Source organism: Phoca vitulina, unplaced genomic scaffold (genome assembly GCF_004348235.1).
Source record: "Phoca vitulina isolate PV1807 unplaced genomic scaffold, GSC_HSeal_1.0 scaffold11, whole genome shotgun sequence".
Classification (NCBI taxonomy): Eukaryota; Metazoa; Chordata; class Mammalia; order Carnivora; family Phocidae; genus Phoca; species Phoca vitulina.
Window position 1 is genome coordinate 19,163,542 of NW_022589714.1, and position 24,153 is coordinate 19,187,694.

Consider the following 24,153-nt stretch of genomic DNA (forward strand, 5'->3'; position numbering starts at 1 on the left):
CCTGCTCCGTGGGGAGTCCGCTTCTCCCTCTCCCTCTGCCTGCCACTCTGCCTACTTGTGCTCTCTCTGTCAAATAAATAAATAAAAATCTTAAAAAAAAAAAAACTTACTGAAGAATTTTTTCATATTTTTAATAATCCAATTTAAGTGCAAAGATGATGTTCTAATCCAACTTCTTTAAACAATTTAAGATTTTTCCATAAATTTGTCACCCATTTTTAATGATAGAGCAATTTTTACATTTTCTTATGTGAAGCTTTTGCTTTAAAAGCTATGAGCTGAAACAGTTGGATTTTCTAACTAAAGTGGTTTCTTATGAGTGTCAGCAACCTAGCCTTCTTCTTTCTGAAAACTTTGCAAATTTACTCTGTTAACTCTAGCATATTGTCCATTCCAGAGTATCATATTTTAACAATACATGATGCACTGTCTAAAGTCTAAACCATTCCCAAATGCTTATCAATAAATTTTAAAACCTTTTTAATCCCATAAAATGTAGGGAACTGACACAAACATAATATGCTGATGTTCAACAATTCTGGGCAAAGAAATATTTCCCTGTCCCTGTGTTAAATAATACTGAGAACAAAAATAGTTTATCTACTTGCTTCAGGGAATGCTCCTGACCATATAACTACTAAAATAGCTTCGTTGTTCAGGAGGACTGACTTCAAGACTTCTCATTTCATTGTATCCACCAATCCAAAACTTATATCATAAACTTAGCCCAGTTCTACCCAGTTCCTCGCCTTTCAAGACCTTGATTAAAGTGGTCCAGCCCATTCCAATCCCTTAAACCTTTATACATATCCTATTTTTCTCTTTCTTGTTTTCCCTCACTGTAGTTAGTCTAATAAACTTAGCTTTGCTAGTTGACAATAAGCCTCATCATGCTGAATAATTTAAGGAGGATTAATAATTTAATCAGTATATTCAGAATTTTAAATCTATGTTCTTATTTTCAGCCTGCTAGTCTATCTATATGGAAACCCCTCAAACCTCAAGTCTAAGACTGAACTCCTTTCCTTCCCTCTTCTACTTACTTTTCCCACCTGTCACCTTCATGTCATGGGGTGGGAGGAGTTGTCCTATTCCTATTCTGTGCCCACAACTATACTTACTCAGATGGAAATCTTGAAATCATATTCACATTTTTATGCTTTTCTGATAGCTAACCAGTTTCCAAGTCCCACTGATAGAAATCGCAAACAAAAAGAAACAACTAGTTGATTATCCATCAGTGAGAATACTTGAAACAACATTACGTACAATGTAATGATATGGCTTTATGTTAGAATATAGAAAAATATATACTGTATGATGGTATGATGGTAGGTAGAACAGCATATATATTACCTCATTTTTTTTTTAAAGATTTTATTTATTTATTTGAGAGAGAGAGAGAGAGAGAGAGAGCACATGAGAGGGGGGAGGGTCAGAGGGAGAAGCAGACTCCCTGCTGAGCAGGGAGCCCGATGCGGGACTCGATCCCGGGACTCCAGGATCATGACCTGAGCCGAAGGCAGTCGCTTAACCAACTGAGCCACCCAGGCACCCATATTACCTCATTTTTTATGCTGTTGCACATAAACACATCTAGAAGTCTGGCTGTTATCTCAGGACAATGAAATTTGGAGTAAAGATAGGAAGTAATATTTACTCTTTTAAAAATAGATTTTATTCTATAATTAAAGAAAAAACATTGTTAAGCCTTTTTAAGGATGAAAATAATGACAGATAAAATAGTGGCATACATCTACCAAGTAGATACTTGTTTTAGAGAAGACTTTTTTTCCTCTCATTTTGTTGAAATGTAGAAGTAGGTTGGGTAGTTACTGAGACTTTGAAAAATTTAATTTTTGAATTCTTAGTACCATCCTTTTCCCCAGAATATTGAATGTTTTTTTCTACTTTAGCTCCTAAGGTTCCAGGAAATTTTATTTAGAGGTCTAGGTTACTAAGCAATACTGCTCAGAGCACTTTACATGATCACTAACAATGGATTCAGGTGATTTTTTTTACCCACCCACCCATACTTTGACCTGTAAGCAAAAAAAAAAAAAAAAAAAAGAAAAGAAAGAAAGAAAGAAAAGGAAAGGAAAAAATTGAAAAATGCTTTTTCAGGAGATGCTTATTTCTGTTTAAAAACCGGTGTTATTCTACATCAAAAACTAATGATGTAATGTATGATGATTAACATAACATAGTAAAATTTAAAAAATATATAAATGAGAAAATTAAAAAACTGTTATTAAAGGAGTTACTATACTAGTTGATGTTTGATTTATATAATTATAAATAAAATGCACATTTTAAGTAAAGCCAGTTTTAATGGGCTGAAAATGAAGCTGCTCAAGAGATTTCATTAGAAACTAAGCCTTAAAGGCTGAGGTCAAAAAAAGGACACTGCTGTTTTGTGATGACAGTATTTGTTAATGTCTCCTGTGGTGCTGCATGCCCACATGGGTGGTCCATAAATATAATTTGAAATGAAAATGGTACCAGACTCTTACTGTGGTGATTTAAAAGGCAGGTTTGAATATGGACTATCTATTTAACACCTCCTACCCCATATTGGTTGAAGCTAATTAATTTTAGCTTTCTGGAATTTTATAACTAATAAGATCCAATTCAGGATTCAGGCAGTGGCCTTTAAAAAAAAAACACACACACACAACTATATATAGTCTTTTTGTTTTATAGTCTGAAAATTTGGGGATGGGGATGGGAAAGTTAAGGATAGTTAGATTTAGTCTCTAGATTTAGTCTATAAGATGAAAATAAGTCAACTCTTAGAATTGTGATCATTTTGATAGCCTTTTTTAGAAAGTTACACGATTTCTTTGAAGAATACATTAATAGCTGTTACAATTCACGCACCTTTAGAAGATATTGACATATATTTTTTAGTAATACTGAGAGTCACAGTCCTATTTGTCTTGAAATTCTAACATAAAATTATAGATGTCTTAATTTCCAGGATTCCGTATGGTCATTTAATTTTACTACCTATTATTCCTGTGTTTTCTCATTTGGCAAATGTTTATTGATGTCTCCTGTGTGTCAGGCGGTATTCTAGGTACTAGTGATACAACAGTGACAAAACAATCCCAATATTCCTGTCCCCATGAAGCTTACTTAGTAGAAGGAGATAAATAAGTATGTCAAGTGGTAAGTATTATGGAGAACAAGTGCTAAAGGAGAGTAAGTGGTGCCCAGAAGTAGGGATGATTTAAAATTTTGAGTAGAAAGGATATTCTTACTGAGAAGTTGTATTTGAGCACAAAGACCTTAAGCAAGTGAGGAGCAAAGGCAGCTCTGTGGGGAAGACCATTCTAGACCAGAAGTAACAGCAAGTGCAGAGTGGAGGTATGCTGGAGGAAGTAGAGGAACAATGAGCAGTCAAGTTTAAGGACTTTAGCTTTTACTTTCAGATGCAAGATTGTGAGCAGACGAATGACATGATATTCTCTGTGTTGCATATGGACCAGGGCTTGGCACACTTTTTCTGTAAAGGGTAAGATAGCAAATATTTTAGGCTTTGTGAGACACACTGTTCCAGCTCTGCCATTGCAGTATAAAAGCTACCTTAGACAGTACATTATGGATGGCCATGGACATGTTCCAGTAAAACATAAAAACAGGTGACAGGCTAAATGTAACCCTTGGGTTATAATTTGCCGTCCCCTGAGATATAGACCATAATAAACCCAAGGACAAAAACAGGTTGACAGGAAGCTTTTGCAGTAATCAACAGAGAGCCTGTGGTGGTGATGCATGTGGCAAGAAGTGGTCAAATGCTGATGTATTTTGAAGGTAAAGCCAATAGGATTTGCTGAGAAATCTGCTATAGAATAGGAGAGAGAAAGGAGTCAGGGGTGATGCCTATGTTTTTTAGCATTTTAATTAGAAAATGTTATTTAATATTTTATATCCTACTTATTAGGTAATATCTAGAATAATTGTCTTTAAAATCTGCTTATAGCTATTAAAATTATCCTTTTTTTTTTTCTTTAAGCCTGTTTGACTTTGTTTTGTTCCTGGTATTCCTTCCTAAATTGAGGACTATTAAGACAACCTATTAACTTCTTAGTCTCACTGTTGGTCATTGCACATTTTCTCATTAGATTGCCCTCACAGCTGAGAGCAAGTGTGGTCATGTGGTATGTGGGGTTAGGGCATTACCTCGTGGTCAAGAAAGCAGGCAAAATAAAGATGTTAGCCTGTTAGCTATCTATGGGTAGCTGTATAAGACTTACCAATCCTGTGAAAATAATGTACAGAGCCTACCTTATTTTGGTAATGTGTTTATTAAAATGTTTAAAATGAATAGTTCTTGATGAAGTCTATATAAACTATTAGATAAAGCCTTTGAACTATACTTACTGACTTCACTATTTCTCACACTACCACCATTCTGAGCACACTTACCTTCATTCGCTTTCTCCACACCCAGTCACTTGCTAAGGGGTGCAGCTTGTTGCCAGAGTGACCCTCACATCTCACATGAATTGTTGTACCTTTTAACTAGTGCTCCACTCTGGCCCACAGTGCACAGTGCTGTTAGCTTAATTGTTCTGAAGCAGTGATTATCAAACTTACGCATGATCTGAGTCTTGAAGGCTTGTTAAACACAGATGGCAAATTTTTGATTCAGTAAATCTGAGGTGGGACTCCAGGATTTTCTGAGGGTTCTGGTCTGGGAGCCACACTGTGGAAACCACTGTTCTAAAGTAGTCTGATAATGCCATTCCTCCAATAAAAACCTTAAGTGCCTCTCTACTCATCATCTGACAAATTCAGTCTAGGATTGAAGGATTACCTCTATTTTTTCATACATTTTCTGAACATGGTCATCTTTTCCACCTTTGCTTTTCAGCTGTTTGTCCTTGAAATATCACAACTAGTTTCTATGCTGCCCCACCGATTTTCATCACTCAGAGTCCTATCTAATGTTTATTTCAAACCCGACCCTCTTTTTTGAACCTCTGCACATGTTCAGTCTCTTTTTATCCTTTGAATTCCCATGACATTTACTTTTTATGACATTACCTTACTCTGTCTTAATTTATAGTCATTTATATATCATATCTCTCTTCTACATTAATTTTCTTAAGTAATCTCTTTGCCCAACGTGGGGCTCAAACTCACAACCCCTATATCAAGAGTTGTATGCTTTACTGACTGTGAGCCACCCAGGTGCCCCTGTTCTACTCTTTTATAGGAACTTAAGCTCCTTGAGGATAAGAAAATATATTTTTCTGTCTCCCTCAAAACAACAGTTTCTAGAATTAAGCCAGTTTTTTAAATTTGTTATTTTTTTGTCTTTTTAAAAAATGTTATTAAAGTATCGTAAGATATTAGTATGCCTATCATCTTGTAGCTTCTTGCTTACTTTATCTGTTGGATGAAATCCATTGTACCTTCTAAGTACCTACTGACTTCCTTTTCTTATTTGGATCCATTGTTTTCTGATTCTGCTGCTCATCTATAATGTTATAATTTCTGTTCATTGGACTTTGATGTATTATAAGCCATATCTTTTTTCTTGATTTCCTCCCCCAAGCCCCCAGTTTTTCTTGAGTTAAAAAAAAAAAAAAAAGAAGACATGCTTTGTGTGGAATACACATCTGAAAACACCTTGTATGTCTGAAAAGTACTTTGCCCTCAGCTGATATAATTGATGGGTAATTTGGTTGTGCTTAGAATTCTACATAAGAAATTATTTATTTATTATTAAATTGTTTATTTATTATTATTATTTATTAAAGAACTTTAAGGCCTTGCATCATCCTCTGTCTTTCATTTTCAATCTTCTTTTGAAGCTAACTTGATAAGTTCTCTTTTCTCCACTCTCTCTTGGGGAGCTCATCTTCATTAGTGCTGAATATCTTCAGTCAATCATCTGTCTTATCTGTATTTCATATTTTATGCCTATCATTTTACTTTGGATTCTTGAATATGTGTTTAGCTTTATCTTCAAACTATATCCTAAATTTTTTATTTCTTATAACAAAGTCTTAACTTTCCTCAAGTACTTGTTCTGATCTTTTTCAAGCATCCTTGTTTTATGGATGTTATATCTTCTTCAATACCTGAAGGTACTAAACATTTTTCTTAATGGTTTCCTTTAAATAAAATTACAGTTCTGTTTATCTTGGAACAATTCTGTTTATCTTGTTCTTTGTCCTTCATGCTGATATTTTCTATATATATCTGATGATGTATTCATATTTATGTTAATTTGTATTTAAGTATCAGGAACTTCTAGGAAGCCTCATCATGGGAACTCTGTGACAGGTTTCTAGTGATCCTTAAATTATATTTTAAAATAAATGGAAGGGAAACCAGTTGTTTTATTAGAGACCTTTTAAGTGTGTCTTTTCATCTTCCAGATTGTTGTTGAAATCTCTCATCACCTGATGGCTTTCTTCCCATTCTATTTGCTGTTAAGAGATTGCTGTGGGCTTTATTCCTATACTATAACTTTAATGAGGTCCTGGGAAGGACAAGAAACAAATGACTGTGTCCAGTCTGTCATCTTGAACCAAAAAGCTTGGTTCTCAAAAGATTGAAATAATTCTTCATGGTTAAGTACTATAAATTTATAATCTTTTACTTGGCAGATAATAAGTTTGTGAATTGATAGCTTTATTTGGTTTAAATCTACCCATCAAATGCTACCATACCTTGGTCTTCATTGTCTGTATTTGGCTTCAGATAACTGACTGAACAAAGAAGAGACTACTATATTAGCTGTGAGTTTATCGATTTGCCACAGGAAGTACAACTGTTAAAGAAACTAGAGGCTCAGGGTTAGTGAATTCTCACCAGAGAGAAAGAATCTGTATGGAAAACCAAATTTATAGTCACAAAGTTTCTAGGTAGGCGTGGATGTCAAAAAGAGGGCCTCATTGATCTTATTGGCTGGTATCATCCAGCTGAGATAGCCTGATGTATTGTGTCCATTGTCAAGTGAGGTTGCCATGCAGACCAGAAAATTAGGTATTGACCAGAGCATCATTTTTCTTGGGTTTTGCTTGAAATCCAAAAAGTCTCTTGATGTTAAAGTTCTTTTTCTAGGTGACATTTTGATTGTGTTGATAAAAGTTCAACTAAGACAGAATAGTAAAGTTAATTAGGTATAAGCTTTCTGAGTTCTCTGGAGTCTGTGCCAAAGCCAACCTAGGTAATTTTGTGAAACTTATATAGAGATTCTTGTTCAAGGTTGCTAACTCCTAAAACTGTCTTTTCTTTAAAAAAAAAAAAAATCACATGTAGATTTCTCTCTAAATTTAATTCTCAAAAGGTCAGTCTATCCTGTCACTGTATACCACAAGCAGATATTATCTCATTGTCATTTACAAAGAAACTGATACTTAGAAAGTTAAATGATTCACCCCAGAATCTCATGGTATATGTGACAGACTCAAGAACTAAATCTCACTTTTCTGTCTCTACCTTTAATATTTTCTACTATACTCATTGAACTACTATTGTTTTCTGAAAAAAATAAAGTGGTGGAAAACAATTGTTTTCTGTTTGTTTTATATTTGACTATCCTTGGTCAATTAAGACTAATAGATAGTAAATCTTATTAATTTAGAGTTTACTAATAAGTTTGTGATTATTTCTACAGGTTATATGCTAATGCTTACCTTTGTAGCTCCTTTTTATAAATTTTATATGACCAGTGAGTAATACATATGAAATTAAGAACATTCTTTCTTGGAGCACTACATATTATAGTACCTTTGAAATACCTTAGTTACATAAATGTAATCAGAGCTCAACACAAGTTATACTTGTTCTTAAAAATAATCACTGTAAAACTCGATCTTTAAGATAAAACATCTGGCAAGTTCTATCTTCATTAACCTGATACAGTTTGTGTATTCATAAAATATAATAAAACTATTTCCTTTAGAATTTCTGTGATTCTTTATGTTTATCAATTCTTTCCCTTTTACCCATCCCCCAGTGAAATGTAACAAAATATTGATTTAACTGTACACCATTTGTTAAATTTTCAGATAAACATAGAACTTTGGTTTTTATTACATATTTTAATTTTTTCTGACCTTTTTTTTATTTGGATGTGTGTTATGAGTATCTCAAAACTTTTCATGTATATATATATTTTATATGCTGTAAGTCCATTTGACAGTAAAACAGTGATTAATTGGGATTTTACTTTCAGAATCTTTCAGTCCAACCTTTTTTTTCTATCCTGACCTCACGTTTTCACTTGGATTGTCTTCTGACTTAGTGAACTTCTATCTACTCTCAATCCCTTTTGCTAGTCTATACTCCACTCATGTAATTCTTTTTCTTAAAATCATTTGATAAATAATTCCTAATCATATCACAATAAAGTCAAGCTCCTTAGTCTGTATACAGTTAAGATTTACATGTCTATTTTAAATATTCAGTAGTATCAAGACCCTAATCAGAAATCAAAGTTAGCATAATCATGGACAATCAGGAGAAGAAAATAGAGCTATCCTACGACCCAGCAATTGCACTGTTGGGTATTTACCCCAAAGATACAAATGTAGTGATCCGAAGAGGCACGTGCACCCCAATGTTTATGGCAGCAATGTCCACAATAGCCAAACTATGGAAAGAGCCAAGATGTCCATCAACAGATGAATGGATGAAGTGGCATTCTAAACAGTCCAATCTTCTGCCAGTTTTTTTTGTCACTAGGCAAACAAAATACTCGCTTTGAAGTTCATTCTCCATGGTACATGAGTTTTCTCAAAGGCTTTCTTTTATATGCATATGTAATACAAGGATTTGTTTTACAAATTACAAATATAGAGTGTAATTAATTCTAAGTTGATTTCAGGTGAAGGTATAACATGATGATGACTTAATTGTGGCTTAAATCAACACTAAATGTTTTAAAAATATATTTAAAGTAGAAGGTGTGATTTATCGTAGTTAATAACCAAAGTTATCTTAGTGGCAGTCACCATACATTAACAATGACATAACAATCTAAAAGGAAACAAGAAATATATAATATAAAATTTATCAGGTATATTTATAAAGGTTGCTGTTACATGAAAAACAGATTTAATTGCACTTTCTGTTATTTATCTATTTGATGATAAGTAAGAAGTGATGGAGGAAGGGTAGTAGTCTCAGTATTCAAAAGACTTTTGATTTTATTCATGTGCTCCAGATGCCCTTTCTTGGCTCTTTTAATTTTGATCTTTTTTTTTTTTTTTTTTTTTTTTTTTTAAAGATTTTTTTTTTTTTTTTGACAGAGAGAGACATAGCGAGAGCAGGAACACAAGCAGGGGGAGTGGGAGAGGGAGAAGCAGGCTTCCGCAGAGCAGGGAGCCCGATGCGGGACTCGATCCCAGGACCCTGGGATCATGACCTGAGCCGAAGGCAGACGCTTAACGACTGAGCCACCCAGGCGCCCCAATTTTGATCTTTTTTGTGCAGTCGCCTTGTCATCAGAAAAAAAATTTTTTATCTAACCCCTATTTTAATTTTTCATTGTTAACAGTACTCTTTAGTTTAATTAGAACTTTTATATGTCCTTTTGAGGAACAACAGTCAGAAGTTTCCTGAACACTTTTGATTTTAGAACACAGTCCTTAAATGAAACATCCAGTGATTGAAATTTACTTTGAAGGTTGAACCAAATTCAAAATACTTAATTATAATTTTTTAAATAACTGCAGAAAGACATCTATAATTCTCCTAGGTATCTGTGATTCAGGTAAACAGCTAGAAGATGGCAGATGGTGAGGTGAGAAGCCCCCTCTGTTTATTCAGTGTGGAATCATCACTTGAATATAAAATATAGGCATGCGCTTATTAACCAAAATCCTTCTGTGGTCATATACCACTTTATATAAATATAAACATAATGACATATACATATAAAGATACCTATAAAGAGTTGTTACATACTCGTTGTATGTATGGATTTGTGGTCTAGTGTCATTTTTCAACAACAAAGCAGAACACTAACAATGACTACCTTTTAATCTTATGTTAGAAGGTTTTCGTCAAATCTACAACCTTTGAAAATGGTAAACATGTAAAATAATGTGATAGGAAAAATAAGGTATATCTATTGTGGTGGGCAAAAGAGTCAGTGACTATAAGCCAATTTCAAATGTCACTGAATGAATTATTAGACCTCTGTGGAAAAATGATTTGATTTGACTTGCTTCTGCCAGCTCAGCCTGTCTTAAAATCCCTGTTCTGGCCCTGAAATTTCTAATTCAGTGAATTTTTGACTCCCAAAGTATCTTTAAGTGTGGCAATGGATAATAGAACTTTTATTTTTTAAGTTTAGAACATTGTAACAATGCTGAGAAGGTTGAATGACTTTTTTCAAATATGTTTATACTTATAAGATGAAGCTCATGTAATACTTAAGCCATGGAACATACTGTTCTTGTTTTTAAAATAATTGTCCTTGTCCAGCTTGTCCCTCTCTTCATTTTTGAAACATTCAAATTGGTTATTTTTATTTAAAGGCATATTACTATTTAGGAGATAGTGTATTACTGAGTTATATACATTCGAATTTCATCAAATCCATTTATATCTGTATTTGTAACTGAACCAATGCAAGTTTGCTCCATGGTGAGTCAAAAACTGCACCAGATTGAGTCGTTGCACAAAGACTTTTATTTGTAGCAAATGAGATCATGAGGAATGGCTTCCAAAGCTGTGACTCCCCAAGAAGGGGTGAATGAATACCTTTTGTTTAGGGTTAGGATGAATGAATATTTAGATAAGGAAGCCTTGTCATTGTATGTAGAGATAAGCATAAGGTCATGCATGCACCTTAAGAAAACATGTCTATACGTATAGTAGATGTTATGTAAATGAGGCCGTGGTTCCTCTTTGGGCAGAGATTTTAGTATTATAATGAAGTAAAGGTAATTACTGGTCATTCCAAGGTTACTCCTTGGTCCATCTGCACAGGCACAAGTTAGGGTTTTAGCTCAAATGGTTTGGGTGGTGTGGGCCAGTGCGAGGTCTTGTCAGGGCAGTTGCCATCACCTGAGGGGTGGTTTCCAGTTTCATTTGCCTGAGTTAAGAGATAAGCCAGAAAGAAGAGTTTAAGGAAGAATGTAAAATGGAGATTAGTGAATATAAGCAGGTAGGCAGTAAAGGTCAGGTGTTGGGGTCTAGCTGGTGAAACTTTGACTATAGATACAGAAAAATAATGTCCACTTGAGTAGCTCTTGAGAACTGTATTCTTTATCATGGGTTCAGTTATACCTTGAAGTGGAAAAAAAATTAATGTTAACTGCACTTTGCCTGGAGATTTTGGTGTATCTCTTTTGGTCTTTAGAATGACTCTATAAGGAAATATGGTGATACCTCCATTTTACAAGTGCGGAGTCTAAACAGTTCAGATTTTCCTATTCACATGGCAAAGAAGTAGCCAAATGATACTTGACACTAAGTTTCTTAGAGACCAGAGTCTGGGCTCTTCCTTTACCATACTGGACATTTTAGTTATACTTTCATTTTCAAGATATATGCAAGTATCTTGTTTTGACATCCTTGGAATCTTGTCAGATTTTAGTTAAATAACACTTATTATATGTCTTTTTCATTGTGCCATTTTAGTGAGTATGGAGTAGCATCTCATTGTAGTTTTGATTTGCATTTCCCTGATGACTACTCATGTTGGATATCTTTTGGTGTGCCTGTTGGCCATTTGGATGTCTTCTTTGGAGGAATGTCTATTTAAATCCTTGGTTCATTTTTTGTTTAGTTGGGTTGTCTTTTTTTATTTAGTTGTAAGGGTTCTTTATATACTCTGGATACAAGTCCCTTATCAGATACATGATTTACAATTTGTTTTTCTCATTCTGTAGGTTGTTTTTTTTAAATTTTTTTTGTTTTTTCATTTTCTTGATGATGGTGGTAAAGCCCAATTTTTATCCTCACTTTTCTGAGTTTTGAAAATACCCCATATAGACACAGCCCTTTGGATGTAGCTGTTTATCGACTGCCATGGCGTGAACCAGGAATATATCTATACTTAATACAGATTCTAGATTTCAAATACTTTTTTAGTAGTTTCAAGATTATTATTACTTGTGGTTCTTGCACTCACATCATCAAAAAGTAATACTTTTGAGAACTTGACAGGTCATAATTTTGAAGAGAGGATGGCCATCTTTTTTGATTCATAATTGTAAAACATTTCCATTTTTAGATTTGTTAACACCAATGATCAAATCACTTAATTTTTTTCATTTCCACATGATATTTTTTCTTCCAGACACTTTTGTATACATACTTGCCTTCAGCCTTTGTTCATTTGTTAACCATATCAAATAAATTTTGGTGCACAAATGTAAATGATGAAAGAATAATGTCACATATCTTTCCAGCAAAATGGTATGATCCGAGTTCCTGTTGCATGTTATTGCATGATGAAGTCCTAACTGTAGAATAACTAATTGGATAGAAATACCATATTTCCTTTTTGCCCTTAGAAATGTTTTATTCATTTATCAGTTCTTGGGTTTGAGAAAATTCATTTAGGATATCGTTATCTGTAGGCTCATAGTCTGAGATTTCACTTACACCAATTTTACCATTATTATTGGAAACTAGATTGTTACTATCTGTCTCTTTGCATTTGTTTCCTGGCTTGTTTCTAATATTTATGAAGCATCTTTATCATTTTTCTTCTCTTTGTCATTGTGAGTGAAAAATAAAAGATCTCAATTCTCAAAAAAAAAGTGTATTATTTAGCAATATAATTTTTAAATAAAATACCCCTTTTAAAACATTTAGCTTGCTTTGGCAGTCATATTGAATATGAATGCCAGGTACACGGGTACTTTGGAATACTCAGGCTTACCTAATGGAAAAAGTGACAAATTGAATACCGGCATACCTCGTTTTATTGCGCTTCACTGTATTGCACTTTGCAGATACTACCTGATTTACAAATTGAAGGTTTGCAGTAACCCTGCATGAACACATCTGTTGGTACCATTTTACAACAGCATTTGTTCAATTCATGTCTCTGTGTCACATTTGGTAATTCTCATAAAATTTCCAACTTTTTCATTATTATTATATTATGGTGATCTGCAATCAGTGATTATGAGTTCCTGAAAGCTCAGGTAATGGTTAGATTTTAGCAATAAAGTATTTTTTTCATTAAGGTATATACATTGTTTATTTAGACATAATGTTATTGCACATTTAATAGACTACAGTTTGGTGTAAACATAACTTTTATATGTACTGGGAAACCAGAAAGTTCATTTGATTCACTTGAGTGCAATATTCACTTTATTGAGGTGATCTGGAACCTAACCTGCAATCTCCAAGGTATGCCTGTAGTTGTATTACTTTGAAGCAAGTTCTATAATAGAGGTGAGAATAAAATATTAGGGGAGCAGAGTATGACTAACAACTTTCCCTGTCTAGGTGTCTCCTCTGCGAGATTGAACTCCCAGCACAGCACTCAGCTATAATGTTGGGTGCTAGTTACCATAGGAGAGGAGAGAAACATTTATTCAGCCACTACTGCTTGAAATCTTTTTGGTTTTTGTTAGGAAGCTTTGAATATTCCTTCTAGACTTTTCTGTTGAGGAAGAGAGCAAAAATTTGAAGGAGGCCCTTGCAGGGATGGGGATCAATAGATTATCATTAGATTGGTGTTCCCAGCTTGTGAAAGGAAGATATTGCCTCTTTATTAAACTGCATGTTTCTCTGCCAGAAAAAAAGATTGCTTTGTCCAGTTGGTATTGAGTAATTCAGAAGTAAATGTTGAAGTATAGTGGAAGGGATTAAAGTAGATAAGATTTAGATTATCTATATACTTATATAACATATTTAAAACTTTACATAACAAGTCTTGTATTTGTATAAACTATAACCTAAAGACTACTTTTCATAAAACCATGTGATAGCCCCCAAAGTAAAATATATTAGAACCCTTGTGTAGTAAACTGGGTTACAGAATTCCCAGCTCAATTTTATGTTTTAAGAGAAAATAGCACTTATTTATTGACACTGAGAAGAGAGTTCATAAAATTAGAAATCAACAGTATATTTTCTTAATCAGCAATAGGATGTGGTATTAGTCTCCTAATTGCATGTGGAATTTCTTGCCATTGTCAACTTTGGTTGAAATATGCAGAAGTCATAATCTTTTTTGTAATTAATAGACTAAAAAGAAGTTGCCTTGTAAGATAAGGATTTTCTTCTGTAATGAGTAAAGGCCCTCTGAAATTTGCAAGGTTAGAATCCTCTATTAGCTGCAGAATATATGATTTCTCAGTTAGATACATTATATTGTGCTGCCCCAGACCCTTCTGAATGGTTTAAATAAACAAGTATTTCCTTAGATATTATTTCTCAGATATATGTCTATATTAGAGGATTTTGTAACCTAATGGAAATAACGTATTTGGATAAAATTAGTATGGAGTCTGACACAAATGTTAAATAACCAGTCTCCACTGTCTCTTTAAAGGTTGAATTTTTTTTGAAAAAGTATATGATTGATTGATTTTCGGTATATGATTTATTTTTAATTCAAGCTTAAATACTAATCTAAATTTCAAACAGTAAGCATATCCATAAATAACAATTTTGTATTTCTTTAGGAGCAGCAACCTTTTCAGGCTAGCATTCTTAAAAAGAAAAAAAAATTAATCTCAAAACACCTCTCAAATTTGAGCTGTCCTGAGAATTGGATTCTTAGAAAAGTACAAGTTAATTATAATCACATCTGATTACTTCTTTTTTTTTTTTTTCTTATCTTGATCAGGAAAACTTTATCTGTTTTCGTTTAGGACATGTCTGGAACTCCAGTTTAAAATGCTTCTTCTATTTCAAATAGATTGAACTATCCAATATAATTTTTCTTATCCTAAAAGCCAGGATTACATTGGTGGCATTCCTTTTTTTAAATGTCATATTATTTGGTAATTTAATACTATACTAATACTGGAGGAGTGGGCTTTGGAGAAAAACCTAGATTTCAGTCCTATATCTAACACTTATGGACTGTATGACCTTGGTCTTTAGTTTTGGTTAATAATCTTTTAGATAAATTTTTAATAGTCTATTTCAAGAAAGAAACTATCTCACTCTTGTCCTTTATTTGCTTTATAGATCAGTGTACTGTTACCCGGACATACCTGTTCCTTCACAAGTTCTGGTTCTTTAGTGCCGTGTACTATTTTGGTAACTGGGCCTTTCTTGGGGTAAGTAGTACAGGTATCCTGGGGATGATGTGATCCTTAATTGCCCATTTGTATCACAGTAGTGCCATTGGATTTTAAATTCATTACTTTCTGAATGATCTTAGATTTAAGAAATAACACGTAGTTTATTTAAATTTACAGGTATTCTTGATTGGATTAATTGTATCCTGTTGTAAAGGGAAGAAATCAGTCATTGAAGGAGTAGATGAAGATGATTCAGACATAAGTGATGATGAGCCCTCTGTCTATTCTGTTTGACAGCCTCTGTCTTAGGGGTTTTATAAGGCTGACTGAATGTCTATTATGCATTTTTAAAGTGTTAAACTAACATTAGGATGAACTGGCTAGCTTTCATCAAAAATGGGAGCATGGCTATTAAAAAAACTATATTTTTTATGTTATCTGAAGTAACATTGTATCATAGATTAACATTTAAAATTGCTATAATAATTCTATGTAAATATAAAACTGTGGACTTTGTGAGGGAATGTTTGTGGAAATTTTTTTTCTCTAGTGTATAATAGTGTTGAATTGATTAAAAATCTTCCAGAATTAATATTCCCTTTTGTCACTTTTTAAAAACATAATAAATCACTTGTATCTGTGCCTTTGCGTCTCTAGAGTAATGTGGAATTCTAAAGTGTCTATAACTGATTGTCTAAATATAATACAATATAGCTGATAAATAAATGTTACTCCTCTATGCAACTTGTTTTCTATTTTCCACATTAAATCATTAATGCCATTCAAATATATTTCATGAGCAGATCTCAAGCTACTTGGTGCTGTAAGACCGTGGCATTCCAAGATGAATTGTATTGTTCAAATATTAATCCTTTAGATATCTTACCACCTGTATAGTATTTAAGGCATATACATTGTTATAGCTAGCTAACCTCAAAATTTGCCTTCCAGCATAAATGGGAGTGTTGTCAAGAATAATTGATCTTGAAAAAAAAAATCTTAGTTTAAGATATGTGACATTGGGGTGCCTGGGTGGCTCAATCAGTTAAGCATCCAACTCTTGATCTCAGCTCAGGTCTTGATCTTAGGGTCGTGAGTTCAAGCCCCACATTGGGCTCTTCACCAGGCGTGGAGCCAACTTGTATGTGACATCATATTTTGGCTTTAAAGGTATTTTTTCATTCTAAAGATTTATACTTTTCAAAAGGGGTAAGAAATGCTATATAATATTGATAGGGTATTTTGAACACACTTTGGGTAGTGAGAAATCATTACAAATGGTATTGTAGTTTACTCACATAAGCAAATCAGAACTCATAAAAAGCACAAATTAGAACCCATAAAAAACACATCTTTGAAATAAAATATCATTTACTTTCTGAAAAAGTCTTAGGAATTAACAACCATCTCTTACTTAATTCTTCTTGCCCTTAATTTTTGTATCACTTTACTCTTTTCTGATTCTTTGTCTAGGTATACCTTCATAGCCTTCTGTTTTTATTTTGCATTTTCTTTCTGGACAATCTCCTATACCTTTGGTTTCCATCTATATTATTATATCATATCATATATGTCATATTGTTAATATATCTGTATTATTTTTTCCTAAACTCCAAAGTTAATAACTTACCTGTTAACTAGAAATTATGACTTCAATTACAACTTGAACTCCTCATTTTTCTGGGCATACCAAGCCTCCTTCTCCTTCTATATCATTTTTGTTTTTGTTTGTTTGTTTTTGTTTTTGTTTTTACAAATGGCACCAGCATATACCTCATTGCCTAAACCAGAAATCAAGCAGAGTTTCTTATCTCCTGTATATCCCTAACTCATCAACCAATCAAGTATTTGATTTCTACTTCTTAAGTATCCTTCCATTTGTCCTTTCTTCTCCATTCTTATTGCCAGTCACTGTGTTTTAGATTGAGTTGTGTTCCCTCAGAATTCTCAGGTTGAAGTCCTAACTTCGAGTACCTGAGAGTATGACTTACTTGAAGATGGGGCCTTTAAAGAGGTAATTAGGTAAAAGGAGGCCATTAGGTAGGGCCCTAATCCAGTATGACTGGTGCCCTTCTGAGAAGAGGAGGAGACATCAGGGATGTATACACAAGAGAGAAAAAGACCATATGAGGACACGGAAGGAGGTCATCTGCAAGCCAAAAAGAGAAGCCTCTGGAGAATTAAACCCTGCCAGCATCTTGATCTTGGACTTCCAGCTTCCAGAACTGTGAAAAAATAAATTTCTATTGTTTAAGCCACCCAGTTTGTTGTATTTTGTTATGGCAGCCCTAACAGAGTAATACACACTACTTCTTGAACTTTCTCAGTGGATTTTGTGCCAAGTCCTGACTTCTTGCAGTCTTCCCTTGATAATGAAAATATAAATCGGATTATTTCATTTCTTTCCTGTGAAAAGTTTTCAGTTATTTTAGAATGAAATCCTTTTTTGCCATGTGGTGGATAAAGCCTTTCTGGTGTATTTCTTCCCTGACTATCCTGCTTCCTCTGCTATCATCACACTGGTTATATGAGCAAAATATCTCAGCATTATCCAAATGGCTCTGATTTCTCACATCCCCTGTCTGTTGAACTGTTCCTTTTTCCTATGATACCCTTCCCTTCCTTTTGTCTAAGAAAATCCTTATTCTTGGAATCTCAGCTTTAACATTATCTCCTCCAGTACCTCTCTCCTAAGTCTCCCAGGCAATTAGGTGGTTTAAAAGTCTTTACTCACATGGCACCCTGTACAGTGTGTTGTGATTTATTGCTTTCATGTCTCCTGCCTCTGGACAGTAAGTCCTTGAATACCCCTCTGGGTTTGTCATCCTTGGTGCCTAGAATAGTTCTTTGCACATGGAGAGCACACAGTTGATATGTGAATTTGCTAGTTATAAGCTCTAAGTCTGAATATATGGATTAAGCCTATATAAACTGCATTAGCTTAAGGGGAATGTATATTTAGCCTATTTTTAAGATTTATTTTTTATTTATTTTGAAAATATTGCTGTATTTGTCTTGAATACTACATATACATTTTCCTACTGCTAGGAATATTTTTTTTTTATTTGTGTCAGACCAACCTCTTAGCTTTTTATTTGGCTAGTTGTATTTTTTAAATATGTTTTTCTTCTTAGAGTCTATACATTTGCTTCTTGCCTATTTAGAAATTTACTTTTGCTCTAACAAAGTTTTTTTTCCCCCCATCAGTCATGGAATGGCTTTAACTTTATATTTTATGAAGTTGACTTAAGTGTTGTGACTTCACTAACGAAGGACATATTTTCTTGGAAGTCCTCTGAAAATGCCTAGTTTAGAGATCATCCATAGTGATCACTTTCTAAAAGGTCAAGGCCCTCTTATTCCATGCAAACTTCAAGCAAGTAATTAATTTGTTCAGCCATGCAACAAGGTACTGGCAAAATAAGGACCCTGGGACTGACTTCTGTCTCAGTGCCACTCTACCAAAGGAAATGAAAATGCATATTGAATTTTTTTTAAAGTAAAAGGGAAAAAAGCAGGAGCTCCAGGAAAAACCACAAGCAATACAAGAAAAGAATGTTTCAATGTATACTACTGAGCTCTTCAGTGAATGATAGCTACAGTAATATACTGTTTTAGAATTAATCCATAGAACATAGTAGACATTGATTATAACACTGAATGTAAATATCAACCTTCACAATGTAAAAAGACAGCTGTTAAGAATTGGAAGGTTGAAAGAGCTGGTGGAAGAAGACCTAAGGAGAGAGAGGGTATTAATATCCTTACTTCACAGGAGAGTGGTAAAGGGGGGACATGAAGAAAAATTGAGACACTGTCTCTGGGAGAGGGAGCAAAGAGGAAAGGTCTGAGCATATTAAAGTTATAAAGATAAAAAAAGTTATAAAGATAAAGGTAACCAACAAAGCATCATTAAATACTAATAATTTGGTGGCTGGGGGAAGAAAAGAAAGCAAGGGGAAACTGTCTCAAGCAGGCAAAATTCTCTTTTACCATGGGAAGTCAGTAGATATTTAAGATGGATAAACTTAGAAATAGCAGTATATTAAAATATAACAAAAGATTAAAACAAGTATTATTTAAAAGAGAAATCTTATCAGAAGATAAAATAATCATTGCAATTATACGTAAATATATCTTTGAATTTCCTGGCAGCAAAGACAAAAAGACTACGATGGATGATGAAGTTTTTACATTTAATAAAAGGAAGCACTTAATTTTTCCTAGAGACAATTTTTCTGGCACCAAAACTTAGAAGGAAGTTACATTGTGAGTTCTTATGTGAAGAATGTTAACAATAAACAAATGTCTTTACTAAAATTTAAATAGAAAGGCATATGCAAGGATACAGAATTTGGGAACAACAGGAAGAAATAGGGTTGGCTACCAAGAAGCCTCAAAATGAATTAGCTATGTGTACATCATTTATTCATTCCACTCAGCAAATATCCAAGCTCCTACATATTCCAGGCATTGGATGACAGCTACTGATTTTCCAGGATTGAAGAAGATAGTCCCCATCCTTTCAGAACTTGGTCTAGGAAGTTGTAGCTGAGTGGTTCTTGGCAATAACTGGACCTTATCAATATTTACTAAGATTGTATGTATCTATTATGAATATATTCTAAAAATCACTTTTATCGAGTTACAATGGAAAACATTCCAGTAACTGGAATGCTCTTATCTCCAAGCCACAACACCTTCTCTCTTCATGTCATAATCAGAAGTCTATTTGAGCATGGAATTGAAGTGATGTGAGATAAGTAATTTTAAGGGATATTTCAGGTATTTAGTGATGCTTGATTAAGTACCCACCTTTTTTTCAGCAGAGACCATCTGCAAAGTGACCAGATTGTCCAAATTTCCCAGATTGAGTTGTGTTGCCCTGGACACAGTTCTGGACACATACCACTGTGTTTAACTGAATTTCAGTTGACCCCCTTCATCTTCAACTGTGATTTCACAGAGAATGTGTAAACTTGCTTCTCAGAACAAAGCCAGTAAGCAAATATGAAGTCATAATTTAGGGATAATGTTTCTTTGGAGAACTAAGCTAGTACAGTGAGGTATATAGCTTTCCACATGGTTCCTTCATCAGCTCGTATCTGCTTCAGCTCTACACTGAAGCTGCTGGATGGGACTCAAATCAAGGTCGAGCTCCTTGACAGGTATGTAAAGCTACATCTTCTGTTGATTAGCGGATGAGCAGGCAACAAAATTAATACTTGGAGAAATTAGGGGTCACTTAGAGCTATTCCATTTCCATATCAAGAGCTGGGGTATTCGTAGGCCAAGACAAAATGTATATCTAAAATAAATAATTGTTATATTTGTACTAAGTTAATTCAGTGTCTATCCAACTAGGGGTTACCATGTGCCGTCTGGACCTTATTTTAATATTTAATGAAAAGCTCTAATTTGGTAATATCTAATGTCCTCACCAGTTCTAGTTCCACTTTCTACTATATTTATCTGAAACTTTTTAAAGAACCTCAGGGGTGTGTGTGTGTAAATATTTACACACATTCACAAAATCTCATTTGATGTGAAGAAAGACCAGTCTGCCCAGTAGAAGAATAAGGGAAATGTAATGTTTATTCCTGATGTATACAATAACTCAAATGCTGACCAAACTATAATCAAGTCTGAAAAGTCTTCTATAATGGAGAGACTTTAGTGATTCATTAATATGAACCAATAATTGAGGCCTAATCTGTATCAGAAATTGCTATGAACAGGAGACACATAAATGAAAAAACAAAATGGTGCCTATTCTCAAAAGGTGTTTAGAAACCATGGAGCAAACAAATTCAAAAATAGAAAATTATAATGTAAACAAATGCTATAAAAGAGGTATTACTGAATACAGTGAAGCTAAGAGTGATATCTTCTAAAGCTTAGGTAAGACCTAAGACTTGAAACAAACAAATGTTAATTACAGGCAATAAATCGTCCAACCAGAAAAAAACCTGGCTATTTAGTGAGCCTATAATTAGGGCCTTAGACAGTAAGGAGGTAACTGTGGGGAAGTCTTGAAGAGGTCCTGTGAGTGGGAAAGAAGGCTGCATACAAGGTGAGACAGACCAGTAACCCAGGAGCAGAAAGGGTAAGGCCTGTCTCAGCAGTAGCAACATGTGGTACTCTGTAACCAAATGTCCTCTCAAAATTAGTCTCAACCCTGGGAAAAAGGAGGGAATCCCAAAATGACATTAATTTCCAACTCCCTGGGTAGAAAGAGAAATAGAAATTAAGTGGTTATAGAAATAAATTCTATTTCTTATACTCCCGAGTTTGCAAAATGGTGTTTTCAGGGGCACCTCGTGGCTCAGTCAGTTGAGCGTCCGATTCTTGATTTTGGCTCAGGTCATCTCGTGGTTGTGGGATCGAGCCCTGCATCAGACTCCGCACTTGGCAGGGAGTCTGCTTGAGGATTTTCTCTCTCTCTCCTCTCTCTCTGCCCCTCACCCCACTCTCACTCTCTCTCTCAAATCTTAAAAAAAAATTTTTTAATGTTTTCACCTGCCAAAGCTAATAAAAAGTTAGTAAACATTTTGTTTCGAATGCCACTTAATTCTGTAAATTAGTTACTCCAGTAGTGGAATAGAGAAAACAATCTCATATTTACATCGTGTAAGAAAAACCTCTTTAGACCGTACCTGCCCTTTCAGTGTTTGATTATTCCAAGGGTTGGCAAACTTTTTTTCCAAAGGAGCATATACTATATATTTTAAGTTTGAAGGGTCAGATAAGGGCTCTATCATATATTCTTTCTTTTTTATTTTTATACCATGTACAAAAATTTAAAAGCATTTTTCTCTTGGATTTGAATTGGTAGTTGTAGTTTGCCAACCTTGAATTGATCATTTTGCTTAAGGTAGTTTTGCGAAACAAAGAAAAGTTGGCTAATGACATAGAAAATACAAAATTACAGAAAGGGGATTGTTAAAAGAACTTTATGAAAAAGAACTTTTTCAAATGCTTTTAGCATGTTATTTCATAGTTTTTTTTTTTTAATGAATAAACTTTTATTCTGAGGTGATGTGAACTTGTAAAAGAAATTAAACAGTCTGAAGTTGTGACTGACAGAGAGGAGAAGGCAATGATCTCCAAATCTATTTGACCAGCGATCTGTTTGACCCATATCTTCTTACGTGGAACCCAGTGAGAGAAATGATGGACAAAATGATCTATAAGGTACTTTCCACTTCTAATATTTGTATACTATTTCTCTCTCGGTCATAGAGAATTATAAATGTGATTCCAGGGTTGAAAATTATACTAGTAATTTTTCTCTGTGTCACAGTTCCCTCATTTGTAAAATTGGGATAATAATACTATCCCCTTCATAGGATTATTGGAGGCACTACATTAGTATGAAGTGTTTAGTATAGTGCCTTTTAGGTGGTGAACTCTCTATTTCTTAGCTATTGTTATTTCTAAGATGGTTTCCTTTATTTCATAATGTTCTTTAATTATCAAGTCGCCACACACTTTATGTTTGAGAAATGATACTATACCTCAACCTGTAGGTTAAGTACCTAATAAATTCAAAAACAAGCATTTAATTGTATTATGAAAGCTCAGAGTATAAGAAACCCTAGAGAGTAAATATTTTTGAGGCTTAAAAGAACGTTTATAATATAAATCATCAGTATTAAGGTCTCTTTTTTTAGAGATCTTATTTTCTTCAAATTGTATTTCAAAACTCCAAATAATGAAATGCAAGAATACAACGTCCCAGTTATTTCAAGCATAGCAGCAGTGTGTTGTAGTTAAAGCACTAATTAGGAAGCACAAGCCATTGTGCTCCATCTTCTTCACACTGCTCCCTTGCTGGGTTGCTTTGAAAAGTTTACATTATAGCCTTTGTCTTCTAGGGTCTGTTTTTTGTTTTTTGGGGTTTTTTTTTTCTGTTTACTTAAATGTAAAAAGTGAAGAATTTCTCTTCATTCCTCATGGGAACATTGTGAATTCAAAAAATAACACTTGTAAAGCTTTTTTTTTTCTTTTAAAGTGAATAAAATATTATATATGTACCATCATTGTAGAGTGCAAAAACAAAGTAAAATGAAATGTTTGCTGTCACTTGAGAGGCTGGACTTTGCAATTTATTACATAAGCTTGTTTCCTCATATACCTCCAACAAGCTTGCTTCCATCAACAGTGTCCAACCCGAGTTACTTAGTAGCTGGGTGGACTTGAGCAAGTTATTTTACTTCTGTAAGCCTATTCCTTCATTTGTAAAATGGGCTCCCATTACCTACCCTACTGAGTTACCAAAAGAATTCATAGCACCCAGAACATTGTAGGCACTCAACCAGTATCACCAAGGATTGCTATACATACTACAGCCTTAGGAAGGCACGGGGTTTTAAACCTAAAATGAATTTGAATACTTTTGGATGGGGCATATATTCTCCAATTGGCCACACTTCCAACCCAATAGCATCACACAGGCAAATACATGCTCTAAGAAGACTTTTGAGTTTGGCCCTGGGCCTCAGGTTCTTTGCCTAAAGTTCAAATGGATAAGCTTCCCAAAGGAGCAGTTAAATCAAAAACACAGATTTCTTTCCCCATTCATTTACTAACATTTCCTGTGGGTTGACTGTGAACAGAAGTGGAGAGCTACAAAGATATACAAAGCATAGCCCCTGTCCAAGGAGCTTTTCCATTCAATAATAGTTTTTCTGAAATTTGGAATTAAAATTATGTAGTATATTATGACTAGGGCAAATTAGTGTGGCAATATTTAAAGGCATGTAAATACCAAAATATAGTGAATTAATTTTCTGTCTTACCTTTATGTCTTCTTAGTCTTAATCCTTTCCTAAAGCTTTAAAAATGGAACCTCTAGGGCACCTGGGTGGCTCAGTCAGTTAAGCAACTGCCTTCGGCTCAGGTCATGATCCCTGAGTCCCAGAATCTAGTCTTGCATCAGGCTCCCCACTCAGCAGGA

The 24,153-nt window shown here is 34.1% G+C and overlaps 1 protein-coding gene across 1 annotated transcript in view; it reads left to right on the forward strand.

Moving 5' to 3' along the window:
• LMBRD1 (LMBR1 domain containing 1) overlaps positions 1-15,935 on the forward strand; it is a 127,605-nt gene extending 111,670 nt beyond the window's left edge. The window contains exons 11-12 of the mRNA XM_032410090.1: positions 15,139-15,230; positions 15,372-15,935. Of these exons, the coding sequence (XP_032265981.1) occupies positions 15,139-15,230; positions 15,372-15,488 (209 nt within the window). The 3' untranslated portion in view covers positions 15,489-15,935. The remainder of the gene's footprint in view (positions 1-15,138; positions 15,231-15,371) is intronic.
• Positions 15,936-24,153: the final 8,218 nt, after the last annotated feature.